This window comes from Gavia stellata, chromosome 27, assembly GCF_030936135.1.
Source record: "Gavia stellata isolate bGavSte3 chromosome 27, bGavSte3.hap2, whole genome shotgun sequence".
Classification (NCBI taxonomy): domain Eukaryota; kingdom Metazoa; phylum Chordata; class Aves; order Gaviiformes; family Gaviidae; genus Gavia; species Gavia stellata.
Genome location: NC_082620.1, coordinates 4,507,464 through 4,523,971, shown reverse-complemented (window position 1 = coordinate 4,523,971; position 16,508 = coordinate 4,507,464). Strand labels below are relative to the sequence as shown.

Sequence of the window (16,508 nt, the reverse complement as noted above, 5' to 3'; positions counted from 1 at the left end):
TATCCAAATTGTATTGCCTTTTATATCACTTTATTAAATAACTGTGTAATAAACTGACAAAACGCAACACACATGAGACAATTAAGACACCTTTGAACTCCTCATTGTGGTCTTCAGAGCAGGATGTTAATTCTTAAGGTAGATAAGCTATCGCTCACCTCTGTGTTCTTGTGAAGTTGTCAAACTACTGAATCACATCTCTCCATGCCTGTGTCGTATAATACAAACTTTTCAAAATCTAGAGGGAAAAATGTTCTCAATGGCTACTTGAAATTCTAGTGGAAGCTGTTTTACAATACATGAAGCTGTATTTGCATGTCTGGTGAAGCAGAGGCATCGGAGTAACTCATCTTTTTTCTGTAATTATTTAAATTTTGATAATTGCAGATAATATCAGTAACACTTCTGAAACAGACCTGATGTGGTTGCATGTGTGTAATGAGCACGCAGTGTATTTTTTATGCTGTTCAGTATGTATGAAAGTGAGAATGTTATCCATCATTCATTCATTGATGCTAGCCACAGCAAAATGCACAGCAATGACATAGGGATTAAAAAGAAAGAAGCCTGCTGGTGTGGGAACTGGAATAAAGCTTAATTAACAAAGTAGCCCTTCATAAAAAGGAGGGGGAGTGACTAGTATCTTGGAAACTGTCAATGACAGGAAAGAAACACCAAGGAAATACACAGTTGGTTAATGGCTACTGGTATTAGGAGAAAAAAACAAAACAAAAGTTGCTTGATCATGGCAGGGTCTGTCTAAAGCATTTTGATACATCTCCTGTTTGCAAATCCTAGCACGTATTAGAAGGAATCTGAAAACGTTTATAAAGCCCTGGGCATATTGCCATAGTTCTGTTCTCTTCTGTGGACTAGAAAGGAGTTTGGGTGGGCACTGTGTGTCCTAAGTAGTGAATGGTATTTCTTGGTGAGATGTAGTGTAGATGAAAGAAGTAGGGCTGTGTCGAACATTTTAAAATCCCCAGAGAGAATAGAAATCTGTGAGACTTAGTGTGGTTTGTTTTGTCATTTAATGCAACCTTGCTCTGCGGTGTAAATAACAGTTTTTATTATAAGGCTTATATCAAAACACGGCATTGTGAACTTAAGAGAAAATGGTGTCTTTGGAACATAAGCAGCTTTCAAAAGTCCTTGCCTAACTTTCTCTTTTTAACATGAAAGCAGTGCTTGCTTCAGTTGAAACTATAGGGTATGCATTTGGTCTCTTTGAATGTTGTACTGTGTAGCTGTGCAGTTCTTGCTGAACTGGTTGGCAAGTTTCCAGCAAGTATTAGCTCCCTCTGAGTTGCCTTACTATTTTTGCAACATCATGGGGTGGGCTTTTTGTTTTTGTTTCGGTTAGGAGAAAGAATCACTTCTTTCCCAGTCCTGCCTTGCACATTATCAGAGAAGTTAAGAAGTCAGAGAAACTTTTCATTTTATGCTGTTTTCAGCCAAGACTTGTGAGAACAAGAATATAGACAGGAGTGGCAGGACAGATGTTTTGTCTAAGGAACTGTCCTAATAATTATAGTCAGCCTCTCCGAGTGTCTTACTCATTTTGATTAGGGGATGTTGCCTGTGTTTTTTTTCAGTCCTGAAGAGTTCTACAGTAGTGATGACCAGTAAAAAAGCATAAGTCAACCGCAAAGTTGACATTTTGGTGCTAGATAACTTGTTATCTGCATACGACTTTCTGTCTGATGTAATGTTGAGGTTTCTTTGATCCCTCCTTCTGAAGTTTTAAAAATGCATTAAAAGATCTTTGGAATTTGTGTGGCATGTTAGGATACTGCAACTCAGCAAAGTTGTCTCTTTATGCTTTGCTTGTAGAGGTCCTACAGTAAAGAGCTCTTTGAGGAGGTTATCTCAAAGATGAGAAAGGCTGGCATCAAGTCAACCATAGCAATAGAGAAATTCAAACTGCTGGCAGAGAAAGTGGAAGAAATTGTGGCCAAGAATGCCCGTGCAGAAATTGATTACAGTGATGCTCCGGACGAATTCAGAGGCAAGCTGAGTTTTCTACATACTGACTTTTTAGGAGAAGAGGGATTTGTTTTGTTACGTTGATTCTGAGTATATATTAATAGAAACAACGTTTATGAAGCCTTGCATCCTGCTCTATTTCAGTTAAATAGTTAAGTAAATATAGAGAGCTAAGAGGTTTTGTTTGTTTTTTTCCCTGGGATTGTACTGTCCAGTCCTGTCCATGCCTTGCTTACATGTACTTTAAAACAGTAAGAAAAAACCCAAAATCTGATAATAGGGTGAAAATCGCTAATGCTTAGTCCCAACTCAGAAAGGGAAAAGCAGTATAAAGGCTGAAGTCCACTGCTCACTTCAACCATTTTCTGTAACTTCAGCAGTATACCTGACTGGGGACCCTGAATATCTCAGTTTTGCACTGTGATTTTGTGTGCAGATAAAGTTTGTAGCTACTGTCTTCAATTTAATGAGGAGATACTTGTGCCCCCAGATCCACTTATGGACACTCTGATGACTGATCCTGTGAGGCTGCCATCTGGAACTATTATGGACAGATCAATCATCCTGAGGCATCTCTTGAACTCTTCCACTGATCCTTTCAATCGTCAGACGCTGACAGAAAATATGCTGGAACCAGGTATCAGTTTAAGAGTTAGCAATGGAACTGTTGACTGGGGGAACCAATTTGTGTGTGGTTTGCTCCATATACTTTCAGAAGATAGTGTTGAGGCCTCAGTTAACAGTTCTTTCAACTTGGCCAGAAAAGTTCATTCCTTACGTTTTCCCTTTTTCTGGGAAAAAAACCCCAGACCCTTGCCTTTATAACTATTGGCTAAAGGATATTATTATGGTAGGTAAATGAGTAATTCACTTACAGCTGTGCAGAAAGTATACTGATGGAGAAGACAGTAGTAGTAGATATTCCTGATCAGGTTTCTAAAAAAGAAATTGTTGTTGGTCACGAGGAGCTTTCTTATAGTAGTAGTATTAAATAATCTGACTGCCAAGTTAATAATTCTTTTTTTCTCTTCTTTACACTACTAGTGCCAGAACTTAAAGAACAAATCCAAGCCTGGATGAGAGACAAGCAGAATGCTGACCATTAAAAATTCCCTTGCAGAGCACGCCAACACCAATGGGAAGAACAGGGCGTGGGCTGTTCTGGTAATAGTGGAGCAGATACACTTTGAAAGCTGTTGATGGGATTAGCACGCCCACTGGCACTGCCTTGCAGTAGTGGCCAGAAGCATGTGGACAAGGAGAAAAGCGGCTTAATTCTTGTACATATATTTAAGTGATAACGATGGTCAATAACACGGAGGACAAGCTAGGAAGTTGCTTATGTTACAAAACTGTCCTTCAATATGTCACATTTTGGAGTTTTTACAGGTGAATTATTTTAGCAAAGATGAATGGATCAGGGCAGCATCCCTTCAACCTTATTTTTACAGCCAGATATCCGTTAATTTGATTGTGGTTAGAACCTTGGACATTTTGCTGCTAAAGTAACTTTTTCCTCTTTCCCTCCCTTCTTCCTCTTCCACCCATCAAACCTGCACTGCTGTCTTTTTTTTTTTTGTAATGCAAAAAAAAAAAAAAATCCCTGTGAAAAACAAAATCATTCCCCTGCCCTCGAAAGAACATATTCTGTGCGATAACTGTGCCTGCAACAAAGTGTTAATCTTGATCGTATTTTTATATTATACATATTTGCATATTTGGTTTTTAATTGGTGTTAGACACAAGGATAATTTCAAAAAAGCAGACTTCACACATGGATTTTAATTTCCGTTCTTTGAAATGTCCCTTTTCTTTATGTTGATCTAGATGCTCTGGTATTTTTGAAAAGCCTTGAGATAGAAATATGTTGAAACAGCTGCCATGAATGAAGTGCTTGGGAATACCAGGATTTCAGTGAGTTTTAAAAAAGTAAAATCCATTCTTTTAATGCTGCAGATATGATATATGCTAAATGACAGTTCTGAGCCATTAGAGCTTGTCCGCAGAGAGCAGATCCTTTTATTCTTGGAGGCTGCAGTTTGGGGCAGGGGTCATTTTTTTTTTATGTTGCGTACCAATTTGTATCCATGGCTTGGCCTTACCAAAGCAGAAAGGGTGCAGGAAATGTAAAATTACATTTTTAAAAAAAAAAGGAAAAAAAAATTTCACAAACATTTTTGTATTGCTGCCCCCTGCATATGATACTTGAATTTCCTTTTTAAAAAGGATTTGAAACCACAGTGTTTTAAAATTAAGTCTGAAAAAAAGGTTGTTTTTCTTTTATTTTTTTTTGCTGTGTCTTCTGTTCAATTCCTGACTCTCTTGAACTACAATAAATGATACACACTCGCACAAAATGTTTCCTTTGTCTTTCTTTCCTTTAAGTGCGTCAGTGAAAGTATGAAAAATACAAATGATTGGGTGGCTTTGTTCACGTTTGCTGAGAGTGATTTAGGATCTGGAGATAACTTAGTAAATTATGTGAAAAATTTCTGTGCACACAGATATCAGTAATACTTCAAACTAATGAATGTTCCCAAGTGGGTGACTCTCATACCTATTCATAGCTACATGACAGCTGGTGACAGACTCCAGGGGGAATTTTGGTTGGGTTATATATAATCCAGTGCTGACCTTTGAGATGTGCAAGTAATTCTAAGTTAAAATGTGAAGATGTTTGAGGGGGGAGGGCTGGGTTTTTCGTTGGTGCCCCCTCCCAGCGTGTGCGTGTGTTTTCCCCAGGGGTTGGAGGAAGATTCCACAGTTTGTGTCTGCATGGACTATTGGATCAGAGAAGCCTGTTTGTTGCCTGGTTTGATAGTTCCTTAACCTTCACTCCTTCCACAAATTCAAATCCCCCTCTTCAGAAGTCCCAGAAGAAAGTTAGCTCTGCTTTTGTCTGCAAGCTGTCATTCAGCATCCAAATCCATCACGGTTTCTGAGCATGTTACAAGGGTGTGCCATGAGCTATAACTTTCAAGGTGTGTTTTCTTTTTTAGTAAAGAGGTAATTATTTTCTACATAAAGCAAAACTCTTAAATGTTCCCCTGTCACCTCATTATTAAGGATTATAGCATGACATCTCTAGAAACATCCCATCCCAGAATTTATTTGATGGAGGACAACTGTTCAGCAGTGCATATTTGTTTTTACTGGAGGATGATTAAACTGCTGTGGTTCCATTATGGCTTTTTTCTGTAAGTTAACATACAGCTTTTAGTTTTACTGACAGACCATGAATGTATTGGAAAAATGGAGGAAATGCTTTCTTCTAATTTTCTTCAACTATTACACATTAGACACACCACCACCTTTTGTGAATAAGGATGCTGTGGAAACAATGAGCAGTCTTCTAAAATGAGAAGAGCACAAGCAGAAATAATCCATCCTTAAATTAAAAAAAGCTGGTTGCTTAAGTGTATCCCATACAGGGCTTGAGGTCTGCTGTTCTCTAATAGTTCTTGGTATTTCACATTTGGAGTGTTATAACTAGTATCAGAGAGGGTTGTGAATTTAAATGTTTTACCAGAAAATCTGTATGGAACTAGCTCTTTTTCAATGCAAATAAAAAATGAAAATCCTAATCTCTTTTATTTATTCCATTGTACCGACTGAAAGGCTTGTTTGAACAGATTGAGGATGTTTCTCTTCACTTTGTCTGACAGGAGGAAATAGGAATATTTACATTTGGTATAGGATGTATTAATCAAGACAATGCCCTTCACAATCTGCATTTATTCTGCCATCATACCAGTCTTTGACCTGAAGAATATAAATAGCACAGGGGATTACTGAACTGTTTTGTCTAATTATGGCATACATTTATCTCTTGAAAATGTACCAAGGCAGGTATTACAGAAGACACAAAGGCTAACATTAAGTGACTAAAACAATTTTATCTGGAGAACTAGTTATCAAATATTTCAAAGGTGTGAATTCGGACAAATGCTCTCCCAAATTCAGCATTCATGGGCAGAATAATGAAATGTATTTTAATACGAGCAACTGAAAGTACTATTATCTTGCTGTCTTCTGGGTACAAAAGTGAATCAAACCCCTGTCTTCCAGCCAATAGTGGACATTTGAGTAACTGAAAAGGAAAGCTCAAGTTAGTAATTGGGTTAAGAATAAATCTCCCACAAAAGCCTATCAGCTGTGTGACCATTCTTTAATTCATTTGATATTACTTGCAGGTTTTTGTGATTTCTCCTCCCCCTACTAACATGTCATTTACCTTTTTCAATCTGACTGTAACCTTATTATAGTACTGAGACTTTATATTAGAGATCACAGAAACTATCAATTGATCAAACTACCTTCGACATTTACATGTATCTGCAGAATCTGAATAGCTTTGAGCTGTGAATTGCTCATCCCAGGAATGGCTAACTTATGTAAACGTTGCAAAATGTGCTTTTCTCGGAAAATTTTAAGTTATGTGAGTGTACTGCTGGTCTCTACTTGCCCTCCAGCTACTAGGGCAAGTTCTGATGTTATAGCAATACAATTCAGTACAATTGATTCTATTATATCACAATTTACACTTATGTAATGGCACAATTTGCATCTCTGTCAACTCCTCCCTGCTGGCAGCAAGGGCAGCCTAATGCTGTTAATAGCAGGATGACAGCGCTGCTTTAGCCATCAACAGATTGACTCTAACAATCCCCAGCAGCATTGCACTACAATGTAGTCTTCCTTTTTGTTATCGCTTAGCTTAAACCTACCCTCTTTCCTGTATTCAAAGAGGCTTCCCAATTTTAGGTAACGTATCTGAGTGATTTGAGTAACCAACTATATTGGTTTGTGCTAATAAATGTAAGCAATGTTTCACAGTACCACTTGTTCTCATTTTTCTGGTATAACAATGCTCAAGAACACTTTTCTTCTGCTAGGCACCTTCATTATGTGAATATTTTCTTGAAAAGGAATGTCTAAATTCTAGTTTTAAACACATACACGCTTGCAGGGAATTGGATCTGTTTCTGCTGTTTTGCAGGGTTATATGGTATTGGTCAGAAACATATAAAAGGAGTAAGAATGGTCCCTTTCCTATAAGGGAATGGACACTAATTTTTTAAACAGGATTCAGTGGAATTCTACTGCAATATTCTACCTGTGAAGTACATTTTTTAGTAAGTTAATTCTAAATTACCCAAGGAGACCTGACTTTCAAAAATGATAGAGAAGGCTGGTCTTATGAAAGTGCGATAAAATGCCCAAGTTCTATAATTAGAGGCATCACAACCAGCTGGATGAAGACTGCCTTAATACTTGACCACCTTTCAACTCCACGCTTGAATATTTAAAGAGGAATGTTCCTCTTGTCTCCCTTTGAAGTGAGCGACCTCCTAGATGCTATACAGCATGTGTCATATACCCTTTACCGTTTTCTTTCTCAACACGTAACCAGACTGAACATTTCTAGCAGATTTTTCAACACTCTGTAAGCAAGCAACTGAATTAACGTACTGGAACTATTCTATGCGAGTATTCTCCAAACTTAGACGTAAGACAATGATGCAGGAACTACTGTTCCTAAGAGACACTACACAAACTGCTGAAGTAAAATTAATCACATTGTTTATTACCACAGAGGATTATAGTACATACCCAGTACTCTGACAGTTTGCAGAGGAGGTTGAAACAGGTTTTGGGTCTTATTTCTTTTTTTTCCTGAGAAATTATAGCTGACCTAATTCTGCATGGCCCTAGACAGATGTTAGCACAGTTACACCACACTAAAAACACCACTAAATCCTATGTCCCATCAATAGGAAGTCTTTCAAAGTCCAAATAATGGTATTTTCTAGGACATACGAAAGCCACCTATTTTTGCTTTGTTGGTTCTGTGGCAGCATTTCCCTACAAGCCGCTGTTCAGCTATGTACAGTTAGGCTTTTGCACTCGTAGGCATAACTGCAGATGATACACACGTACGAGGAGACCGGCAAGGGGCAAAAGTCACTTTTCACCAAACAGAAAGTAACAAATAACTCATTCTCCCCAAAACCTGAGAGAGACACAGTGAAGATTAATGCGGTTAACAGCCAGGGGCCTGTGAACAAAAATAAACTAGAGATCTCGGGTCCCAAACGTCCTCAACAGCTTAAATCCCATTTGCGTATGATGGTATGTGTATGAAAAACATGTAATTAAGGTATTTCATGTGATAGTGTTTTCTTTAAAATGCTTCTAAGCTTAAACACAAGCCTATTTCTAACAGTAGAAAAGATCAAAGTACTAATGGAAAGGAGCAACTTTACAGCTTAAGTTATTGCCATAAAAATGAATTTTTACTATGAGAATATGCATGAAATTATTGCAAGTACAAGAGCGGATACACCCCCATTGACTATAGCGATTTAATCACTTGCATAAAAATACGTTATGAGACCTACAGCAGGATCTGAGGCTGCTCAAACCACGTTCTGAGGGGGCGGGAAGGGAAAACGAATCCCTCCCCTCGGAGCTACCACCCTCAGGCCTTGTTAGGGCTCAGAATCCCACCGAACCCCACGACGTCGCCCGGCAGTTGGCAATTCGCTGCTTCAGCCACCCCTTCTCGGCGGGCAGGCAGGCCCACCCGCTGGCGGGCCCCTCGCGCCGGGGCCGCCGACCGGCCGCGCACATGAAAAGGCTTTTTTTAGTCACAAGTGCCCGATTTCTCCTCACGTCTCCGGTAACGAGAGGCGCCGCTCTGGGGCGCGCAGGAGACGGCCGCCGCAGCCCCGGGGGCGCGCACGGACACAACACGGCGGAGCGGCGAGACGGCTGAGGGCGTCCTCGCGCCCGCTCGTTATAGGTTGAAAGAGGGACGACGCGGCCTCCGTCCCGAGGTCTGATTGGCTGGGGATGGAGAAGAACCGATTCTCCGTGTCCCCGAGGCTCGGCGGAGGGATTGAGGCCGCGGGAGGAGTGGGGATCGTCATTGCGGATGGGCATTCCCGAGCTGTGATTGGTTCACGGCTGTGTCAGCCTGTGATTGGCACGGCGAGAGGCGGACACGCGCCGATTTTGCGCCTGGCGATTGGTGGGCTGCAGGAAGGAGGGAGGACGGGCGCGCGGCTATTGGCGGGACGGACGTTCCTCCCCCCGCGGAGGCGGGTTCGGGCGCAGAGCCCCGCGATCCTGTCAGTGTGGGAGCGGCGCTGTGGGGAGCGCCTCGCTGCGCGCATTCTTCCCGGCGCGGCCTTTCTCTTTCCTCCCTCCCCTTTTCCCCCTCCCTTCTTCCCTCCCTCGCCCTTCCCGCTTCCTTCCTGCTCCCTTCCTGGCGGCGGGGGGGCGGGGGGGGTGTCTCCCAGCCTTGGTGGAGGCGGTGAAGCGTGATGGCGATGGCCGGACTCTCCTTTTTCCTCCGCCCCGCGCTGCACTGCTTCGCCGGCCCCGCCGCCTTCCCCAGCTGCTGACAGCGCCGGCGGCCCCGCACCGCCCGCGTCCTGCGGATACCCCCGCCCGTCCCCAGGTGAGGGGCGGCTTGCGCTGAGGGAGCTCGGCCCGGCGGCGGCGGTTGGCAGGGGAGCGGGGGGAGGCGAGCAGGAGAACGGCTTGGCGGTGGGGGGGGGGGGAGTCGATGCCGTAATGCGGTGGGGGAGGCGGGGGTTGCTGGTTCAGGCGGCTCTTCGGCGGGGGGGACGTCGGGGCCTGGGAAGTGGAGGCGGGGAACGGGGAGTGTTGGCGGGACAGGGTGCCCCGGAGCTGTCAGGGCAGCGGCAGAAGGGCGTGGGGCCCGGCTCGGCCTTTCCTCGCCTGCATCTGCCTGATGCATATACTTGTCCCCCGGGACGCTTCCTTCCCCTTCCCCCAGGCGCTCCGGGCCGTGGCGGTGCGGCCGCTCCCCGTCCTTTCCCTCGTCTGAATCCCGTTCGCTGTGTGGGTCGCGAATATCGCCGCGTTTCGCCGTCCTTTTTCTCCTTTCCGGCTCAGATGAGGTGGAGGCGATAATTGCTTGTTCAGGAGGGAGGCGTAGCCCCTCAACCAGCTGGGAGAATCAAGAATGTAAAAGGATTGTGGTTTTTCAGGGTGTTTTTTGTGGACTTGTAGGTAGTGGATGTGTCCCTGGACTCGGTGCAGCACAATTCCTGAGGCAGCCATATTGGGATGATGATCTGACAATCCTCTGTGAGCTAAGTCAGGAGGCAGGCGTCAGGAGACGGGATGACAGGCCTGGTACTTCTGGGGTCACTGGCAGAATATGGGTATTAAATGGGAGGTTGGAGAGCTAGAATTTACCAGAAGCAGATGGGGAATTTGTATCTGTTCCCTGAAATGTGAAATACGTTCATACCAAATTTTAAAGTATATTTCTCTGCACTTCCAGCTGCTCCTTAGCTCAGTTCTTTTTTGTTATTGCACAATCCAGTACCTTGGCGTGTTGATAAATAGCCGTATGTTCATATGATCAGATTTGCAGTGCATCGCCAAGTTCTGGCCCACTGTTTTATCTGGCATCTTCACTTAGTACAAAGATAGCAATTCGTAGTGTGTGAGTTCAGCTGATATATCAGGCTGTCATCACTACCTGATCCTTGGTGGAGGACCTAAAATTGGATTCACTGGGGTCGTCTTGTTCCTAAACCCTGCTGCTCTGAACAGCTGTTTTGCTAACTTTCCGTATACTAATCGCTAGCCTTGTTCATGTTCTTTCTTTAGAGCTGTTGTACTGATTAAGTGACAAGCAATGTTTTTGTTTAAAAGTTAGCACATTCTCTAGTAGACATACCTATGCAAATAAGACACAGTGGCTGGCTATGTTCAATAAAAGTGATGCTTCTTCATTTGTGATATGTGGTGGTTTATTTAATTTGAATGTAGAGATACAGATTCTGAACATTGTTTTTGTAACCACTTTGAACTTGGTGCACACTTCTCTGAATATATAAATAATAATTTGACTCTAAATCCCTACTCTGCTTGTAACTTTATTTCAAAAAATAGCAATATGTTCTGTACTTTGACACTGCATAAAAACTGGTTTCGCAGAACTTTCAAATACATCCAAGGATCCAAGTCTTAATGAACAGCTTGTTTTTTTAAACATCTGTGTGAAAGTCCCAATTTAGTTACAAGTGCTTTGAGACCATGAAGGGTGATTGACCAACATCGTTGGGTTTGTCAGCTTGAATAACAGAAAACAGACAAAATATTTAGATGATTTGTTTAATGATACACTTTTTAATATTAAAAACCTCACTGTGTGACTTACAGGGTGGGTGGTGGATATCTTTTAATAATAGTTTAAAATAAATGTAGACTTTTTATGTAGGATTTGCTTTTGTGCTGATGGAACTCACTAAAGAGCTCAAATATTATCTGCCACCTGTTTTAGAGCCAGTGGTATATCATGTCAAAGACTTGGGCATGCAGTTCCCTTTACTTGGTTCCTGATTGGATTCATACGGACTGAAGGTTAACAGATACACAGCTAGTAGACTCTTTCCAAGACGTTAGGAGAATGATTAATTCTAGCATGCATGGCAGCCTTCTAAGTCTATAATGAACATAAAAAGAAAAAAAAATCTGTCTTTTATAAAGATTGTTCTTGCAAATCTGTACCACAGACTGTATTGCACATTTTGTTTTGCTCTGTTGCAAGTTGCATCTCCTATTGCCACTCTGTAGTCAGTGTTTTGTAGTAGTAAGTGATACTACTGGGAAATGTGAACCCTGAAAAACCAGTTGCAATTTATTATCTGTGATGCTATGCAACTTGGTCTCGTTTTGCTTTATTTTATCATTCTGTATGATGAGGGCAATACTGCCTTTATGAAATGTTACAACCAGTTAAAGTTGTTAAGTGGAAAAAAACCCTCAAAACCTCAACATCTTAAATTTATGGGAAGCTTGGGAAAATATATTGGTTTTGGTTAATTTTCTTATTAATGAAAATTAAATCTTGCATAGTGAGATGTTGTTCAAAACATGTGAACTCTACGTGCAACTACAAGTAGGCATTTTGCTTACTTCAGCTATGAAAAATAGCAGACTTGAGAATGAATGAGGTTTAAAATTAGACCATGTTTAATTTTCTATGAGCACAAAAGTTAGGGCTGGGAAAAGTTGGTAATTGCAAAAGTCTAGCAGTTAAAGTTTTATGCTGTTGTAGGTGATTTTGTGACCTGTTCTGGAAGGATTTCTTCACAGCTATGTTTCAAACAGGGCTATGATTTAGCTAGTGCCTATGGAGTCTCTGGCGGTGTTTTCTTACTGTGAATATGGTGTTCAGAGGTACTCAAGGGTTTTTTTTTTTTTAAGTAGATGATTGTTTCACTCCATCTTCTGTTTGCCAATTTCCTAGGTATGCATAGATGGGGAAAAGAAAGATGAGGACCACTAAGCCACTGTGAGGCAGAGTTTCTATGATGTGCTACACCCTATGAAAATTCCATTGACTTGTCTTTTTCTGCAATCTGACAAAGTAAACCATGTCACTATGAACTTGATAATAACAGAGATTTTGCACTTGATAGATTTCTTAAATTGTATTTCAGAAACAGAATGTTTAGCGGCCATGTACAGCAACGTTCCTGTTTTCTAGCAGCAATATTCAGGGTCGGTTGAATAATACTACTGGGATGTATCAGGATTAGTCTTGTCACTTAGCTTTCACGTGAGGAAACTTCTTAAAAATCTGTACTAACCTGAAGGTGACTGTGTGGCTGTCTCAGGAATCATTATTCTACCAGTTTGCTGTACCACTGACATTGAAATTCAGTTGGCTTGTTCCTAAAGACATTCCTATTCTTCTAGTCTGGTGAGATACCTCAGGTACCTGCTGGAATAAGGAATGCTTTAAATTACTTCTTCTACTTGGTGGATTAATTTAAGTTCTGCCTTCACCATGTGATGGCATTAATGAAGTAATGCAGTTTTATTAAAAACTTCTTGTACTGTGTGAAGATGTGTCATAACTTGAATTAAGCATGTATAAGTATTTTTACCAGCTGTAGAACTTACTTTAGAGCTGAAATGCTGCTTCTTTAGATCTGCTAGTAAGTTTTGTACTTTTGTGGCACTGTGATTGCAACCCTGAAATGAGCACTGCATTGGCTATGTGGTGTATAGGTAACCAGAAAAGAAGATGTCAAGATTTCTGGGCCATGCATGGTGACTCGTGCAGGGTAGAGTTCTGCCCGTGTTAACTCGGATTCAAGGTAGAAATGACTGCATTGAGTCAGACCAAAGATTCACCTAGCCCTGAATCTTGTCTTCAGCAGTGGCTGTAGCAGGTATTTAGAATATAAGGATTAATCAACCATGTAATCATGTTTTCTCAGTGTAGTCTGCCAGGTTCTGAGAGTCTGTGGCATGGTAGCTTTCCTAGCCAAGGGTGGTAGCTTTTTACTAGATCTTGATGGCTTTTTCTTTCAATCTATCTTACTGCTTTTTGAGTCTCTTGAACTTCAGCACTGACAGTATCCTGTGGCAATGTTAAACTGCTTAATTGTAGACAGACTGAAAAACTTTCCTCTGATGGAAGAGGTTGGTCGACGACATACGATTGAACCGATCTTTAACCCTAAATTTCAATACTGTCTCGGATGTGCCTTGAAGTTTGGATTGTGGGTATCAGGAATAGTTTCCTACCAACCAAAGTGCTCCATCATTTGGATGCAGTAGGATTTGAACAAGTATTTTGGTAATGAGGATGAATTTACTGGTGGACATTTGCTGAAGATAAATAGTAATATTTACCCTGAAGGCAATAATTTTTTATTCCTCTTCTTCCTTATAGTGTGTCCTTTAATCACGGGATATAGAAGTAGTTAATGAGTTTTTACTTCCTTTGAGAAGACAACTTTCCCAGAACAGTAAAGGATTCTTTAAGGTTGTTGGGTACACCCTTTTCTCTGGCATGGTCTGTATTGAAAGTCAGTGTGATGCGGCCCGACACACAGCAAGGGTTGACAGCTAGAGAACCTAGATATGTAGTATATGGTAGCTAGCTCATGCTGAAATCTAAGTAGCTGTATCTTTACTGCTAAAATTATCTTTGTTAGGTTAAGCCTAACACATGTTGCAACCAGATCTTCATTTTTGTTATTGGCATCCCTGCTTCCTGGGAAGAAAACCAAGTAATGAAAACAAATATGTTTGTATACTTCAAAAGAGCTGCTTCAGATGACATAAACTTTTGACTAGGGAGACAGTGTATAGGTGCTGTTAAGTGTATTTCCAGTTCTGTCTTTGACATGACAGCTTTTTGGGGGGGAGGGTGATTGCAGAGCAGAAATTGAAGTTATCAAACAACTTTGAACCTCCCTAATTTTATCAACATTTTGAATGCAATAGCTGTATATAACTAAATTACATTTTTCTCTTTAGAAAACGCCAAGAAGAAGGATAACTTGAAACACTCTTGACCCCATCACTTTCAATTTCTCGATTGCACTACAAGCAACCACAATGTCGGGGGCTTCAGTGAAGGTGGCTGTTCGGGTCCGACCCTTCAATTCCCGAGAAACCAGCAAAGAATCCAAATGTATCATTCAGATGCAAGGCAATTCAACCAGTAAGTTTATTTCAATCTCGTAAGGGAGTCTTTCCCTCTCTCCTCTCCCTTCTTGCTCAATCCTCTTCTTTTTCTCAGACTAGAAACTCTGTATCATGAGTATCTTGATTTTTGATGCAGTTGTTTATGGTGTTTGCTTGTGGCGAGTTGAGAATTCTGCAGAAAGATTAGAGTATCAAAGTGAAAACCTTTTTGTTAACTTTAGTGTGTGGGTATATCATGTGGACTGACATACAGGGATACGCTGCAGACCACCACATGATAATTGTTGTGGTATAACGCCTGCTTGGGTCTGGTGCTTTATCTTCTGCAGTCTGTACCTTTGTTTAGGTGCATAATTTGAGTGAGAAAGCTGAGGGGAAAAGGATGTCAAGTTTTATGCTTTCCAGATTAGATCTTATTTTCTAACCAATTAGAAGTGTTAGGGTTCTTAAATAATTATTGTGGGGGAGAAGACTCTTCTATGGGAAACTGAATATGGGCACACCAGTTATTGATTTTTTTTATTTTTTTTTTCATGCTTCTTAAGGTCAAGGCAGTATTGATAACCATTTGCTTCAGTGTTGTTGGTCATGTGTAGACTAATAGCTATACCTATAAACTGCTCTTCTTATGGTAGTTTTTCATTGTTAGGTAATCAAGCAGAGTCATCTTGTCTGTAGCTGTAGGAAGTAACACCCCAAGAGCACTGAGTTACTTTGCTGTCTGATTACTTGAATATTTACTCATGCTTGTTAATACAAGGGAGGTTGCATAAAGGCTCCTCCCTTTTTTTTAGCTGAGGTGGTACTTCAGCCTGCTTCTGCAATGGAATTTAAGTCCTGGTTATGGACACTTAAATTATCTACAATGTTTATGGTTTCATACAGAAGAGAGCTTGCTTTTCAGTGCAGCAAATTCTTATTTTCAGACCTTATGTGGAATATTGCCTGAAGAAACTTTTTTGGTTGGATTTCAAAATTTCCATTTAAAATGGGGGGGGGGAGGAAACGTTTAGAAGTCATCTCATGCAGAAACAGGTCCTTGTATCCCAGCATTGCCTGCCAACTTTCAGACCAAACCAGTGTAGAATGGAAGAACTGTAGACTCCATTAGATGGCATTTGTTATGGAACTGCCACCAAGCTCTGAATTGCAGCAGCACCACTGGGTGCCACTGTAATAGGTTTTCTTGCTGCTGTCATAACTTGACAGCAATAATTTTAGATGCTTAAGACTTTGAACTTCAGGAGCCTGCGGAAACAGCTTCTTTGTGGTACAACGACAAGGGTGACCAGTGAATCTCTGGCAATCTGTCTAAGTTTGAAATGTGATATAGACAAAAGACACTGGTTCTGTTTCTGAATGTTAGAGCTGCACTACAAAGGCACTTACATTTTCAAGAAACTGCATCAGTTTTCAGAAGGAGAAAAATACTTCCTGATTTATCTAGTTGGAAATTTCTTTACAGCTTTTGCTATATTTTGTGCTCTGGAAATGCTCTAATCTATAGCCTTCTATTTGAGTCCTGTGGCTCTGATACAAGATGGGTGATAGGACGGATGGTCAGGTTTAAGTCAGCAGGGGCCATTACAGACTCTGGAAAGGAATCATCAGTTGCAGTAGTTATACGGTCTTACAATCTGTGTGCTATTTTTCCCCTGTATTTCCCTTTTAGAGAAGAAATACAGAAGAAAGCAATAGACAGAGGAGTAATTTTACTCGTTCAACAGTAGAGGTTCATATAATAAAAGATACATAAAAGGCATTGTTTGGTGGGGAAAAAACGTGAGCAGGAATCTTTTCTCCAAAGAGTGGTCTTAATGAAGTTGTCTGATGCACATAACTTTAAGCTGAAATACTTCTGGTATGCTTTTAGGCAGCATGTTAGATTTGGGGGCATAAGTACTATTGCTATTTCTGCCAAGGATTCTTTCTTCTTCATGATCCCTCAGTCTTTGCACCCTCACAGTTACATTATTAACTCCTTATTATTAAGGTCTGAACTCTTTGGCTAAAAGCTACAGAAAGTG

At 41.0% G+C, this 16,508-nt stretch overlaps 2 protein-coding genes across 9 annotated transcripts in view; both read left to right on the top strand.

The window, feature by feature from the left end:
• Positions 1 to 4,239, top strand: part of UBE4B (ubiquitination factor E4B) — a 42,394-nt gene extending 38,155 nt beyond the window's left edge. For all 3 annotated transcript variants that reach the window (XM_059829848.1, XM_009814856.2, XM_009814855.2), the window contains 3 exons: positions 1,834 to 2,008; positions 2,477 to 2,623; positions 3,031 to 4,239. In XM_059829848.1, the coding sequence (XP_059685831.1) occupies positions 1,834 to 2,008; positions 2,477 to 2,623; positions 3,031 to 3,092 (384 nt within the window). In that variant the 3' untranslated portion in view covers positions 3,093 to 4,239. The remainder of the gene's footprint in view (positions 1 to 1,833; positions 2,009 to 2,476; positions 2,624 to 3,030) is intronic.
• Positions 4,240 to 9,382: 5,143 nt separating this feature from the next.
• The window catches only part of KIF1B (kinesin family member 1B), a 97,841-nt gene continuing 90,715 nt past the window's right edge, over positions 9,383 to 16,508 (top strand). For all 6 annotated transcript variants that reach the window (XM_059830119.1, XM_059830118.1, XM_059830117.1 and 3 more), the window contains exons 1-2: positions 9,383 to 9,451; positions 14,311 to 14,497. In XM_059830119.1, the coding sequence (XP_059686102.1) occupies positions 14,392 to 14,497 (106 nt within the window). In that variant the 5' untranslated portion in view covers positions 9,383 to 9,451; positions 14,311 to 14,391. The remainder of the gene's footprint in view (positions 9,452 to 14,310; positions 14,498 to 16,508) is intronic.